Source organism: Rhincodon typus, chromosome 32 (genome assembly GCF_021869965.1).
Source record: "Rhincodon typus isolate 14 chromosome 32, sRhiTyp1.1, whole genome shotgun sequence".
Taxonomy (NCBI): domain Eukaryota; kingdom Metazoa; phylum Chordata; class Chondrichthyes; order Orectolobiformes; family Rhincodontidae; genus Rhincodon; species Rhincodon typus.
Window position 1 is genome coordinate 15,919,301 of NC_063363.1, and position 12,832 is coordinate 15,932,132.

General features: G+C 37.9%; 1 protein-coding gene across 1 annotated transcript in view; it reads right to left on the reverse strand.

Moving 5' to 3' along the window:
• Window positions 1-6,087: 6,087 nt before the first annotated feature.
• Window positions 6,088-12,832, reverse strand: part of LOC109919086 (A disintegrin and metalloproteinase with thrombospondin motifs 15) — a 42,578-nt gene continuing 35,833 nt past the window's right edge. The window contains exons 7-8 of the mRNA XM_048615642.1: window positions 9,802-9,977; window positions 6,088-8,344 (exon numbers count right to left, since the gene is read on the reverse strand). Coding sequence (XP_048471599.1) covers window positions 7,558-8,344; window positions 9,802-9,977 — 963 coding nt within the window. The 3' untranslated portion in view covers window positions 6,088-7,557. The remainder of the gene's footprint in view (window positions 8,345-9,801; window positions 9,978-12,832) is intronic.

Below are 12,832 nucleotides of genomic sequence, written 5' to 3' on the forward strand. Positions count from 1 at the left end.
GACTTTATGAAGGTTTCTAAAATCATGAGGGCCATGGATAGGGTAAATAGCCAAAGTCTTTTTCCGAAGGCATGGGAGTCCAAAACTGGAGGGCATAGGTTTAAAGTGAGAGGGGAAAGATTTAAAAGGGACCTAAGGGGCACCCTTTTCACGCAGAGGGTTGTGCGTGTATGGAATGCGCTGCCAGAGAAAGTGGTAGAGGCAGGTACAATTGCAACATTTAAAAGGTGTCTGGATGTAAAGGAAGGGTTCAGAGGGGTATGGGCCCAATGCTGGCAAATGGGACTAGATTAATTTACGATATCTGGTCAGCATGGATGAGTTGGACTGAAGGGTCTGTTTCCATGCTGTATAAATCTATGTCTCTATAACAAATTTGTCTCCATCAGGATCTAGAACTGGATTCCTCAGTTTTGCACCCAAGATTGCATGATATTATTGGATAAAGTGTAACTGAATGCAGTTTCCAAATTTAACCTTTTTTGAACTATTAACTTTTACAACAGTGGAGGAAGCACTAAGGGAGCCAAAATGCAGATTTACCAAGGTCAGACGCAGCAAGATATGGAGTAGGAGTCTGCTGCCCAGGTGGCTGTCAGCAGTAAACCTCCTTGGCTTTAAAATCCGGTGGTGTTATTAGGCAGTTGTGTCATAACGTCGGAGATAAAATTGCTCAACAATGAACTAGTTATCTGTTTAATTTAACTGTAGGCCGCACTTTGGCTAATTTAGCAGCTCATCTTGCAATAAGGCTGAAAGGAGATGAAAAATACTAGCGGAGGTGGAATGTTTGCGTCCTTGCTACAATAGTTCTGTATCTGCTTCCTTGCTGAACAGGAAGCAGTCCCAATGTTGTTTCCCATGCAATGGCAAAGAGAAATGTTTGATTATTCTTTCTCCCATCACCTTACTGTTGGCAACCATACCATATCTGTCTAAGTTGCATTCCCTGAAATTATGTCCTGAAGCTCTGCATCTTGCATTCCTCCTTCAATGTTGTTAAATCACCGCTCTTTAGTCATCTGTCATAATTATTCATCAACTTTCCTTTGCATTTTGGTGAAGCACCATAGAGCATATTATAGATTAAAGTTAGTGTATATATTGTTGGCAATGGAAAATTCTGTTGGCCATTCTGATCTGTACATTACACTTTCTGTACTGCAATGAGAGATATGAACTCACAAAATCCATCTTCATATCTTGCTTCTAGGAGCATTAGGAGTTGGCTACGGCAAAAGTATTGCTGGCTCTCAGTTACCTTTTTCCACATTTTCAGTGTTAAACCGCTAGCATCATCACCAGTGAACAACTGTATTACCTGGCAGCAGCTCTATCCAGCAAGAAAGGAAATTGTTCAGTTACTGTGCTGTTTTCTTGATGCTGTAGTTAAGGTGCAGAGCTGATTTTGCTCAATATGTCACTGTGGAACAAACGCTCTGTGTCATTAGAATATTTTCTGTAGTAAGTTGTTTGCCTATTTCACGTTAACACCGGGCTGCACGAGGGAAAAATCTATATTCTGAAAATGTGCTTCAATGCTTTTAAATTACAGAAAAATATAGAATAGTTCAGGTCAGAAATGTGGTTTTAATAATTCTTCAACTTGAAATTTGATTCAAGTGCTGGAAACTACGTAAAGCAGTTTTATAAATGAACTTTTTTGACCATGGCACACATAGCAATACAATTTCCTTTATCCTACTTGTATGTATGATTTTCTTCTAAAACGTTTCAACTTTTCTGTGATAGAAGTACACGAGTACACAAGTAATATTTTCTTATGTAGAATTAGGTTCCGTGTAGAAGGTTTATAGAGGCAAACTGTTAGCTACAGCTAGTAAAACGGCAATAAACCAACCTCAGTTACCTAGAGCGTACATTCAGTAAAACCCACAATCGAAATTCAGGCGCTGTTGTGGATGCCATCCAGCATTCAACTGAGCCAATATTCAGTCTTTATTAGCCTTTAAATGGGAAAGTAGCCCACATAATAATTGCTCTTGGGGACTGCTGCTAAAAGCCAGAATCCTGCAAGGTAGTAATTCTGCGGTCCTATATAGTGTGTTCATTCATATCAGGTACTGGGCAGTATCATTCCTTAGCTGTCCTGTAATTGGGTCAAAATGTTCTGCAGATCATACAAAACTTCCTGTGATGTGCTACAGCTGTTGATAGTGGATCCCTCTTACTTACCCATCATCTTAACCACATGCATGAAAGCGATCCTCACAGCTGTCACGTGGGAACAATATTATCAAATTGTTTGCTTTGCTGAAGCTTAAACTTCCTGAAATGTGCCTGTTTAGAGACCTGCAGCTGATGTTTAATTTCCTACAATAAAGAAAAAGAACAATCTGTCTCTTCTATCACAGTCCCCATTTTAATTGGAGCTCAGTAACTCAACCCATCAACTAGTTGACCAGTTCCTAGTGATTGGGTCCCTTTACTGTTAGTGGTTGAGCAACTAAGAGTTTAGGGTAGCGTATATAATATCCACTTTGGAAGTTTCCAGGAAGTCATCAGCATAGCTGGACTTTTCTTCCTAGACACTTCCTATGCTCTAAGAAACGAAAGCGCTTATTTATTTCTGTGCACTGCGACATTTTCCCAACAACTAACTAATACTAACTGAATGTCACTGAAATTACATAAAATGAGCCTTGCCCTGCCCTCAACATCTCTTGCCAGTGTATCTACAATTGCGTGGAGCATGCTGGAGGAACAACACCTCATCTTCCTGCTCGATACCTTACAGCCTTCAGCACTCAATGTTGAGGTTAACAATTTCATCAATGTGAAAACTCTCCTCTATGTTTGTTACCCTCCCAGAACACCCTTAGGTCCTGTTTTGCATGCATTGCTCCCAGCACTGCCAACTGATTTTCAATCATTTATGCTTCTCATTACCACCCTTCCCAGCATTTATCTCTCTCTCAGCTTATCATCAGCAATCCTTTTTGCCTATCCCTTTGTCTCTCTCTCTCAGCTCCGTCTCAATGTGCTCTATTCACTGTACCCCACCTCATTATCGGCATAAATACCACTTTTTACCAACTATTTTCAGTTCGGGTGAAGGATCATCGGACTCAAAACGTTAATTCTATTTCTCTCTGTACAGGGGCTGCTAGACCTGCTGAGTTTCTCCAGTATTGTCCAGTTTTGATTTGTGCTTATAATTGGGCCTCTGCTACAGGCTGATCTATCCCACTGCCTACTCTGTGTAAGATCTCCTCTTCCTTTGGGTATTCTAGTGCTCTGCCTGTTGCCCCTATAGGATATTGGCTATGTATAACTCTTTCATGTGGAGGGACAGAATGCAATGTTGCAGGCATACAGCCCTTATGGAAACATTCCTTATGTGATTTCATATTTGATGTTATATGAGGGGTGAAAATGCCCTCTCCTTTTAAAAGCACTGCTTTTTTTTAAATCTTTTATGTGGAAAATGTATGTTAATATTTGGAGAAAACAATTTGCCTTTATATAGTATGAGTTCCCATGTCACTGCTGAGGTTAAACAGCCAAGTGAGTAGCTTGAGTAGCAGACAAGAGATAACAAGGTGTAGAGCTGGATGAACACAGCAGGTCAAGCAGCATCAGAGGAGAAGTAAGACTGACATTTCGGGCCTAGACCCTTCTTCAATATCTGTTGACTCTAGAGCTTTGACCATCCTTTTCAACATTTTGAGGGCTGCTGGTAATGCTTGGACTGCCTCTGTCACTTTCCTCCAGACATCTTGAACTTGCTTCATGACAAGTCTTCTGCTAACAGCATCACTTGGAGTCATCAAGAAATGTGGGTCCCTTCAATTGCTCACAACCCTGATACTGCTGATATTTTGACTTTCTGCTGGTAAGTAATTTGCCATTTAAGTGACTACCATCTCTTAAAGGCTGCATCAGATCTGCATCTTGCTGATCTTTGGCGAATGTAATGCAAAGAAGGGCAATTTTCAGGCTTTCAAGCTGACTTGCATAGCTACTTGAGTTTCTGGGTGTAAACTGTGATGGGATCCCATTAGTGGGTGTTAAAATATTCTTAACCACACACTCGCTAACAAGATGATTTTTTAGACGACTGTTTATTTATGGGGTGGCAGGAACCATTGCAAAAAACTAAGCCATAGGCCATTATTTTTAGTTGTACTTCAGTGCTTTTGTTAAAACAGATTTCATTCCTGCCTTGAATTCCTTTTAAAAGCTTTAACTGATGTTCCAGACATAGGTTTAACAAAAGTGTAAGAGAAGATATTGACCAAGGAAATGTATCTCTCCCAAACTGTTTGTGTATCTTATCCCCCTCTTTCCCTGGCCCATTCTAAAACAAGATCTACAATCTGTTTATGGTAAATGTGTGTTTGGTTTGCTGCATATTTTGTTTGGAAATTATAATATAAAATTATCATAAGCTGTTACAAGAGCACTTGTAATTACCAGTAATTTGGCATGCAAATATTTTTCTGGCTGTTTTCAATAATATAATTCTGCAGCACTTTTATCCATATTTAAACTCTTCCAAGATACTAACACTTTAATTGGTTTGGGCTTAAAGGAACTATGTGAAACCTGATCATTTAGTTCAACAGATTGGGAATGCTAGGCCATAATCACATGAAAGACTGGGTCAGCACAATGATGAACAAGTATTTAAGGGTTAGTATGGTAAGGTACAAAAAGATTGCTAGAGCGGATGGAACAATATGCCAGTAAAAGTCAATACCTTTGGAAAAGGGAAGGAGATATGAGGAAATGAGATAATTGAATATACATAACAAAACTGTATGCAGTAAGTAAGCTACTAGGTTTTAAGTCAAACAGCGAAGTAACAAAGAAAAGGTTTTGTACTATATTTGCATCCAATCTCACAAGTCCTGGAAACCGGCATAAAATTATCTTAGATCTGAGTTTACAGTAACTTTGAGAAATCTGCTGCTTTGTCAGCTATGGCTTAGTTGGTAGCACTCTTGCCTTAGAGATACATGATTTTGAGTTCAAATCCAAACTCAGAGCCTGAGCACAAAAATAAAAACTGACCATCTACTGGGCCACTGAGGTAGCAGCAGGGTCTCAAAGGTGCTACCTTTCTGATAAGATATTAAACTGAGGTCCCATCTGCCTGCTTAGTTGAATGTAAACAATCCTGTAGCACTATTTTGAAGAAGAGCAGGAAGTTAACAGAGTGGCTTGGCCAATATTTATCACTTGTTCACGTCAGAAAAACAGATGATCTAGCCACCACTATGTTGCTATCTGTGAACACTTGTGTGTACAAATTAGTTGCTACCTTTCCTATAACAGTAAAAACAGAAGTATTTCATTGGCAGTACAGGATCATTTAATCTGCTGGTTATGGAAAGCACTACATACATGTAGGTCTTTCTTTTTGGTTCACTTTTCATTTTGTTATGAGGTCCATTTATTTTACCTTTTAAGTACATACCTTCCAACACTATTCTGCTTTTCAATGGCTGATCTGTGATCCAACTCCATAAACCCATATTTGCTGTATATCCTTTAATAGCTTTGATTAACAAATATCTATCAGTAGGAGGTATTTACTGCAAGTGCTGGAGTCTGCACTGAAAACAAAAAGTGCTGGAATTCACAGCGGCTCAGGCAGCATCCATGTAGAGAGAGCAGGCTAACCTTTTGAGTCTAGATGACTCTTCATCAGAGCTGATGTGAGTTGTGGAGGGGGCAGTGCGGTAGAATTTAGAAGACAATAATCTCAAAGTGAGAGTGAAGTTATGTTGCTTATAAATGTCATCCAAATCCACAATCAGTTTGTGCAATCACTCTTATTAATATTTTCAGTGAACAATGTGTTATTTATTAGCAGGTTTACATGTTTTGAAGGTTTTTTGCTGATATTTATTACCATTAGAGAGATTGGAAACAAGTGTCTTTGCTATCAGTTTGTAAAGACATCCATAAAACACTAGTTTCAGTCACTTTAACTACCAGCAAATATCACAATGACTATTATTCCCCTGTGCATCTTCATTTGAACTACCACCTTTGCCATACTTTCACACAACAAACAAGACTGTCAATTCATAGATATTTACAATTTTATTTGTGCACAATTAAACAAATGTATACATGGTATACATAACAGCCAATAAACGGTATTTATGCCTTCTGCAATTTAAAAATGCAAAAGTGTAAAATAAATCCCACTAACATATGAACCATCTTTTAGATGGAAGAACAGTAACTGCAATCCCTCCCAACCAAAATGCAAGTGAAAGGGTTACAGAGTTTGGCATATATGATGTGTTTGTTTTTTTTTTAAAGAAGAAGCACTACCACAATATAAAGCGGGAAATGGAACAAACCATTGATATGAAGTGGCCTTGCATTTTAGAGATTCATTCACGATAGTTAATAATTCAAATTTTCTTATTATAGTGATAGGGAAGATGAAACAGTTTTACAATTCCTTTTTTTTGTAAAAGAAACTGAAAATTCTTCAAAATTATCAAAAATGGTTACAAGCAAGGTTATAAAATGTGCAAATGTGGACAAAACAAATAGCACCATACTTACAATCCTACCACAAAATAATAATTAAGTTGTCTGTTTGGTCTTGCACTGATGCTTTTGGAACCCAGTACACATAATAAATAATGTTGCCAGCATACAGAAAATGATTTATGCACCATGGAATATTGTCCCTCTCAGAATAAATTATTACATATAAAACAAGGTCGTTTACTAAGAGATATTTGGAAAAGATCATTTTACAAACAGGCTCAGCTACCAATACTGTAATGCTCATGTTTTGGGAACATCCAAATGTGTCTACATTTATACAGAACTGTACCACAAGCCTAATGTTCTATTTTTTTCTTTCATAAATATAGTTTTGTTGGAATGCAACACTTTATAACTGATGACACCAGGTAAACTTGAGTAAACGTCACTCCACAAGTCATACAATAGTATTACTGGGTAAAATATTCTAATACGTTTCACAAAGAACAGATTATCTATCTAATATATTTCATAAAGTAGCACATAAGATTGCCCGTTTACAAATAAACTAACTTCCACATCTCTGAAGTGAAGGATGGTCACCCTCTTTTCTCATCGAATCATCAGTATATCACATTAGGCCATATATCCCTGCATTATATTGCAGCTGTACCTACATTGGTCCCTGTAGTATTTTGTGCTCAATGGTAAATAAAAGATCATCAAGCCATTAAAATCTTTGACTGCTTCAAATTAGTGACAAACTGCATTGTTTAAGTACTCAATAGGCAGTCATCACTTCTTATATTAGAACCTGGTCAATGAAGCCACCAAAAAAGTTTAATACCAACTTACAAATTTCAGAGGTAGACTTCAACAAGTAACTTTCAGGTAATTTCATTCACAATTATGCAGCACAGGTCTCCATTTTCCCCAATGTATAGTAGTTCTTTTTCTCAATATTCCATTTGGATTCAGGTGTAACAGTCATAACTGTTACTAAAGGTTGCTGGAAACCAATGACCACTGGCCATTTCTAAAGGCTACTCTATCTGAAATAATGCCCACTAATGACTCTCAGCAGGGTCTCATCATACAAAAATCTAGTTCTTGTGGCTTCTTCCTTATACTGCAGTGTTCTCTGGGCAAAATGTGCCCAGTTTCAGCTTTACATTTGATGACACGCCTCTTGAAGCCTTTGCCACAACTCTTTGAGCATGGTGACCATCCGCCAATCTCCCACACTGGGCAAGGATCTCCACACTGCCGTATAACTTCTGGTTTCTGGGTGGTATCACAATCAAATGCTATTTTACCATGATTGTCTTCACAACCAACAGATCTATGCTGCAGTCCATTTCCACATGAAACGGAACACTGAGACCATGTTCTCACCACCCATTTATAACTTATTTGTTTATAATCTGGTTGCCGTGTATCAATTTTATTTAATTTGCTCAAACTGTCATTATTCAGCAAGATTCCTTTTGTATCTTTTTTGTTGGAATTATGTGAAGATTTATCTTCTTTATTGTCCTTTGGTAGATAGAAGGAATAGCGAACACGAGGAGGAGTCATTTTTCCAACTGATAGGACTTCAATGACCAATGGTTCCTGGATGGGTCTAAAAGCTTGAAGGCTTTCAACAGATGTTGCTGTTCCACTATACCTCAACAAGCTTCCCTTTATTACAATGTCTCGCTCCACTGCAGAAACGATGTAATGACCATTCAGTATATATTTGCCATGCTCGTTTTTAACTGCCAAATAGTTGTCATCATTTGTCATGCCTCTATATCCTCTTTGCTTGACATCAATGCTGGTGGCTCCAACTGGTATTGTCACAATATAATTATACCCATGTCTGCAGAAAGGAAACAGCTTTTAGTTTATACTAAATAAGTTAAGTGTTAAAATATTTAGGAAGCACTCTTCCTCTCTACTTAATCCCGCTTCCTCCCTTGGTAATCTACACAGACATTTTCTAAATATCTTACACTTTATATGACTCTTCGCTCTTTCAAAAATATTCTTTAACTTTTCTCTACTCCTAAGAAGTGTCCACTTCCATCTGTGGAAGTGACCTGTCAATATTTTAATGTGAAGTCTTTAAGCAAACAGAAATTATTAAATTCCTATTGCCATTATTAAACAGTATGACTATTGAACAATAGCAAAAAGCCATAGAGTTAAATATATTGCTGTGCATGAGAATTTTCAATAGATGGTAAATGGAAAAAGGGGAAGGAAGCTATATCTATTTCTGAGGTATTATTCAGTCGACCCATTACCAGCAGGGTGCCCTTTAATATTCAGCACTCCAAAAGAAGCAAATGAGCTTACAACTACAGGGAGAGGAACTAGAACCACTAGCAACAGAAAGAGAATCAAAACCATTAAGTCTAATTTCCCTCAAAATGTACTTTATCTAATGGCCCGAGTTTGTGATAACAATGATGACAAAATTGTTAGAGTTCAACTTCATTACTCCTACGAAACTATGAACAACCTTTCAATGTGAACACATGCAATTAAATGTGGAAATCTAGGAGTTTTTGTCAGTGATACTACAGCCTCTCGAGACTAAACTGTTGCGGCTCCCTATCTTCATCCCCAGCAAGATACAATCAGTTGGAAATTAATGAATATCCACCTTTACAGTTAGTCTCACTATAAAAGATCTTGAAAAAGTTACATCATCCCGTATCTCAGCAAACGGAGTTTTTTTTTCAAAAATTATGCACATTGTTTTGATTCAAAATGCGAAATTCTAAAACTTTATTTCCTTTCCAATAACCTTCACTTCTTGTGACACTTAATTCTTGTTGCTAGATTAAATAGACAAGATGATCAAAGGGCATTAAATTTTGTGCTGACGTGGCTGCTAAATTGTGTATTGATTGCTTAGGGGTAATGCCTTCTGTCCTTTCCTTTGTCCTAATTGGGCACTTAGCGTCCACTCAGGTGGAACTACACATAGGTGCTGTAATATTTTACATCACAGCAGCATGTGTTTCAAGCCAGAGTTTGTCTCTCCACATACAATAGCTTAAAATTATGCCATGAATGTACGTTTTCTTGTTCTACTTTATATTCAACCACACTTAACTTTCTGGAGATTTTCCAATGGATTAATGGGCATCCTGTCACTATGAAAATTAGGATGGGATAATGCTTTGTGTATCAGGATTATGGAGATCATTATTGATTTTCTTAAATCTAATATTCTATGCACCCATGAAATCCCAATTGATGGTAATGAAATTTTAATGAAAAAAAATCACAGTTAAGTTAAAATGTAGTGAAGAGAGAAAAACATACATGGGTTTGGTGAAAAGACCAGAAACTTTCTTGCAGCTTTTGTGATCACCTCCACATACTCCGCATTTGTCAAACTTCTTCTTGGAGCCAAGCCTTCCATCACACCCAGCTTTTATACACTTTCCTTGGACACATACTGCTGAAGTGTCGGGCGTACAAGGCGTTCCATCGACCACCTGCAAGTTGAGAAGGCCATTGTGAATTATGAACCATCAGTAACAAATCCATTTACATTTCAGACAGGTTTCCAACTTTTTATGCTTGGCCAGTGGTCATGTATTGATTTTTCTTTTGCCCAATGTTTGAATTAATTTCCCCTTTGGAAGTTATCTGCAACTATGGAAGTGGTTTTATAATTCATTAATGACATGGACACCATGTTAAACAGGTACTTTTCAATCATCATTGGTGTTAATGTATTGGACAGAAATGAAGAATAGATAGGCAGGAATTCTTGTAAAGGTGGAGGGTGTCTTCAATGTTGTAAAAATAGCACGTTTTGAAGCTCCAGACCCGGAAACTGGGTCAGGGAGGGGAGGTGTTGGGAGCGGGGGGGAATGTTGGAAGGATGTGGGAAGGTTATAACTTGAACATTAGTTTTCCTTGAAGCTGCTGCACATTTTATGAGTGCGATTGTCCTAGGTTGCTCTGATTTTCACTGATGGGACGTCTAAGCATGACTTGTGCATTTTATGTAAGATGAGAGAAGGACTAAAATCATTGGAGTCCTTTGGAGAGCCAAAGCAACCTTCTGCGTTTGGTCCTAAGAAGGTATTAATGCATTAAATGGATTTTTGAAATAAAAGCCAGGCATCAGACAGTGACCTCCCCATTCACCCCATCTCCCACAACCCCCACCCCGATAATCCTGATATAAAACCCACCTTCTCAGGCACTTTTTAAATTTTGGTTTGTGGAGCTTGGAATAGTCATTGTACTTCTTTCCTGACCTCAGAGTATAAATTCATGCCATAGAGATTATGTTACCAGACAAGTAATCCAGAGGCTTGTATAAATGAACTAGAGAGATGAACTCAAAACCCATCTTTACTGATGTGGAATTGAAATTCAATTCAGTAACGAAATTATTTTTAATTGCTTGGCCACTTCAGAGAGCAATTAACAGATAGCCGCATTGCTGTGCGACTGCAGTCACATAGGCTAGACCAGAAAAGGGCAACAGATTTCCTCCATTGAAAGCCACATATGAATCAGGTGGGTTTCCACAACTATCTGTCCATTCCATGATTGCTTATTGAGTCATGTAATCCATTCCAGCTGCCATTGTGAAATTAGAACTCTTAATGCCAGAGCACTAAGCTTGGCCACTGGAATACCAGCCTGATAACTGTCTGTAGCAGTGATCATGAAACTACCAAATAGTCATAAAACTCATCTAGTTCCCTTATGTTCTTCAGGGAAGAAAAGCTGTTGCCTTTACCTAGTTTGACCTCTATGTGACTCTATTCCCAAATCAATTAAATTGACTCTTAACTGGATTTCAAAGAGGGCAAAAATAGCTAGTTAAGGGCAATTATAGATATACAGTAACTGTTAATCTTGCCAATAAAGCTCACACCCTGTGAATCTACCTTTGGTAAGTGTTGGAAAACAATTTTCTGACATCTCATCCAGTTTATAAAACAGCTCTTTATAAATACATGCATAACTGAAAAATAAACTACATCCTTGTTTCTTATGGCACATTGGTATTATAGGCAAATAATAACATAGGGTTGACCTCAACTTGCCTGAGCATAGTATTAAGAGATATGTTGCTTAAAGTAATGGACTTTGCGACCAATATAATTTGATACCATTGTATCAAAGGTTGCAAAAATAGTATTTGAAAATACATATATTCAGTCTCAGACTTGCACTGGAAATAAAGTTAAAGTGTCACTGTACTTTTTCATAGAGTAAAAAGTTCTTTCTAAATCAATTACAATGAAAATAAGGTGTTAAAAACAGATCACTTAAATGGCATCTATAGCATCATGATAAGGTAAGGAAAGGTTTATCAATTAAGTTCTAAGACTTTTTTCTTACTACCTTTACTTGCCAGCCATATGTGTTGTGTTAGTAAACTCCCAGCCAAAGTGTTAGGCTAGACATCTTGCCACAGGGATAAAACAAACTCACTCTCCTGACCAAAATACAACTTCCTGTCAGTTGGTCCACAGGGCAGAATTAGACTCATTCACCTACATTTTCAGCTAAAGCCAAGGTTCTGAAAATAAGCGAATTTAAAGGAAGTAGGTGAAGCCCACAGAAAATTGAACAAATGGGAGATGTGGTGTTTTGAATGTTACCTCAACTGTGGGGAAAATGAAATTCTTGGGAAGGGATCAAATGGAAGAATGGGTCTATTCCTGTTCCAGAATGAATACAGAAAGAGCTGGTCTGTTCTGACCAGTTTATTGAATTCCTTTGAGCAATTTATAGATCTGGTAGAATTGGTGGAGGCAGTTATATGGAATTACATAAAAGTTTGACACAGAAACAAAGTATTCAAATCCAGTTGGCCTGTATGTGTTTATACTCTTCATGATCCTCCTCTCAGTCTAAGTACAGCATCTGATCCTGCCCCAAATCCTTTTATTCTCTTCTCCCTCATGTATGAATCAAACCTCACTTTAACTGAATCAATGTTCTCTGTTTCAGCTACTTTACATGCCATTAGGTTCCATCTTCTCAATATTCTCGTCAATTGCTCCTAAATTCATCTTGTGTTAGCAGCTGTCTTAGAACAAATGCTTATTGTTCCAGACTCATCCAATGTGGTGATAGTTTATTTGGGTGTACTTTGTGTAGTTCAGCCAGATCTGCTGGTGGATGACTAAACAGTATCTTTTCACATCTGTATCCCTGTACTTCAGGAAGGGAGATGTGGGTGATACCAGGAGGAATGGCAGAGGTGAGACGGAGCAATAGTTTTGTTTGGAGTCTACAGCATTAAAGGTAGAAGAAAAGTTTGAGTCAGTAAAAGAGTAGCTGCTGAAAGACAGTGGTAAACAAAAGTTCAAAGGTC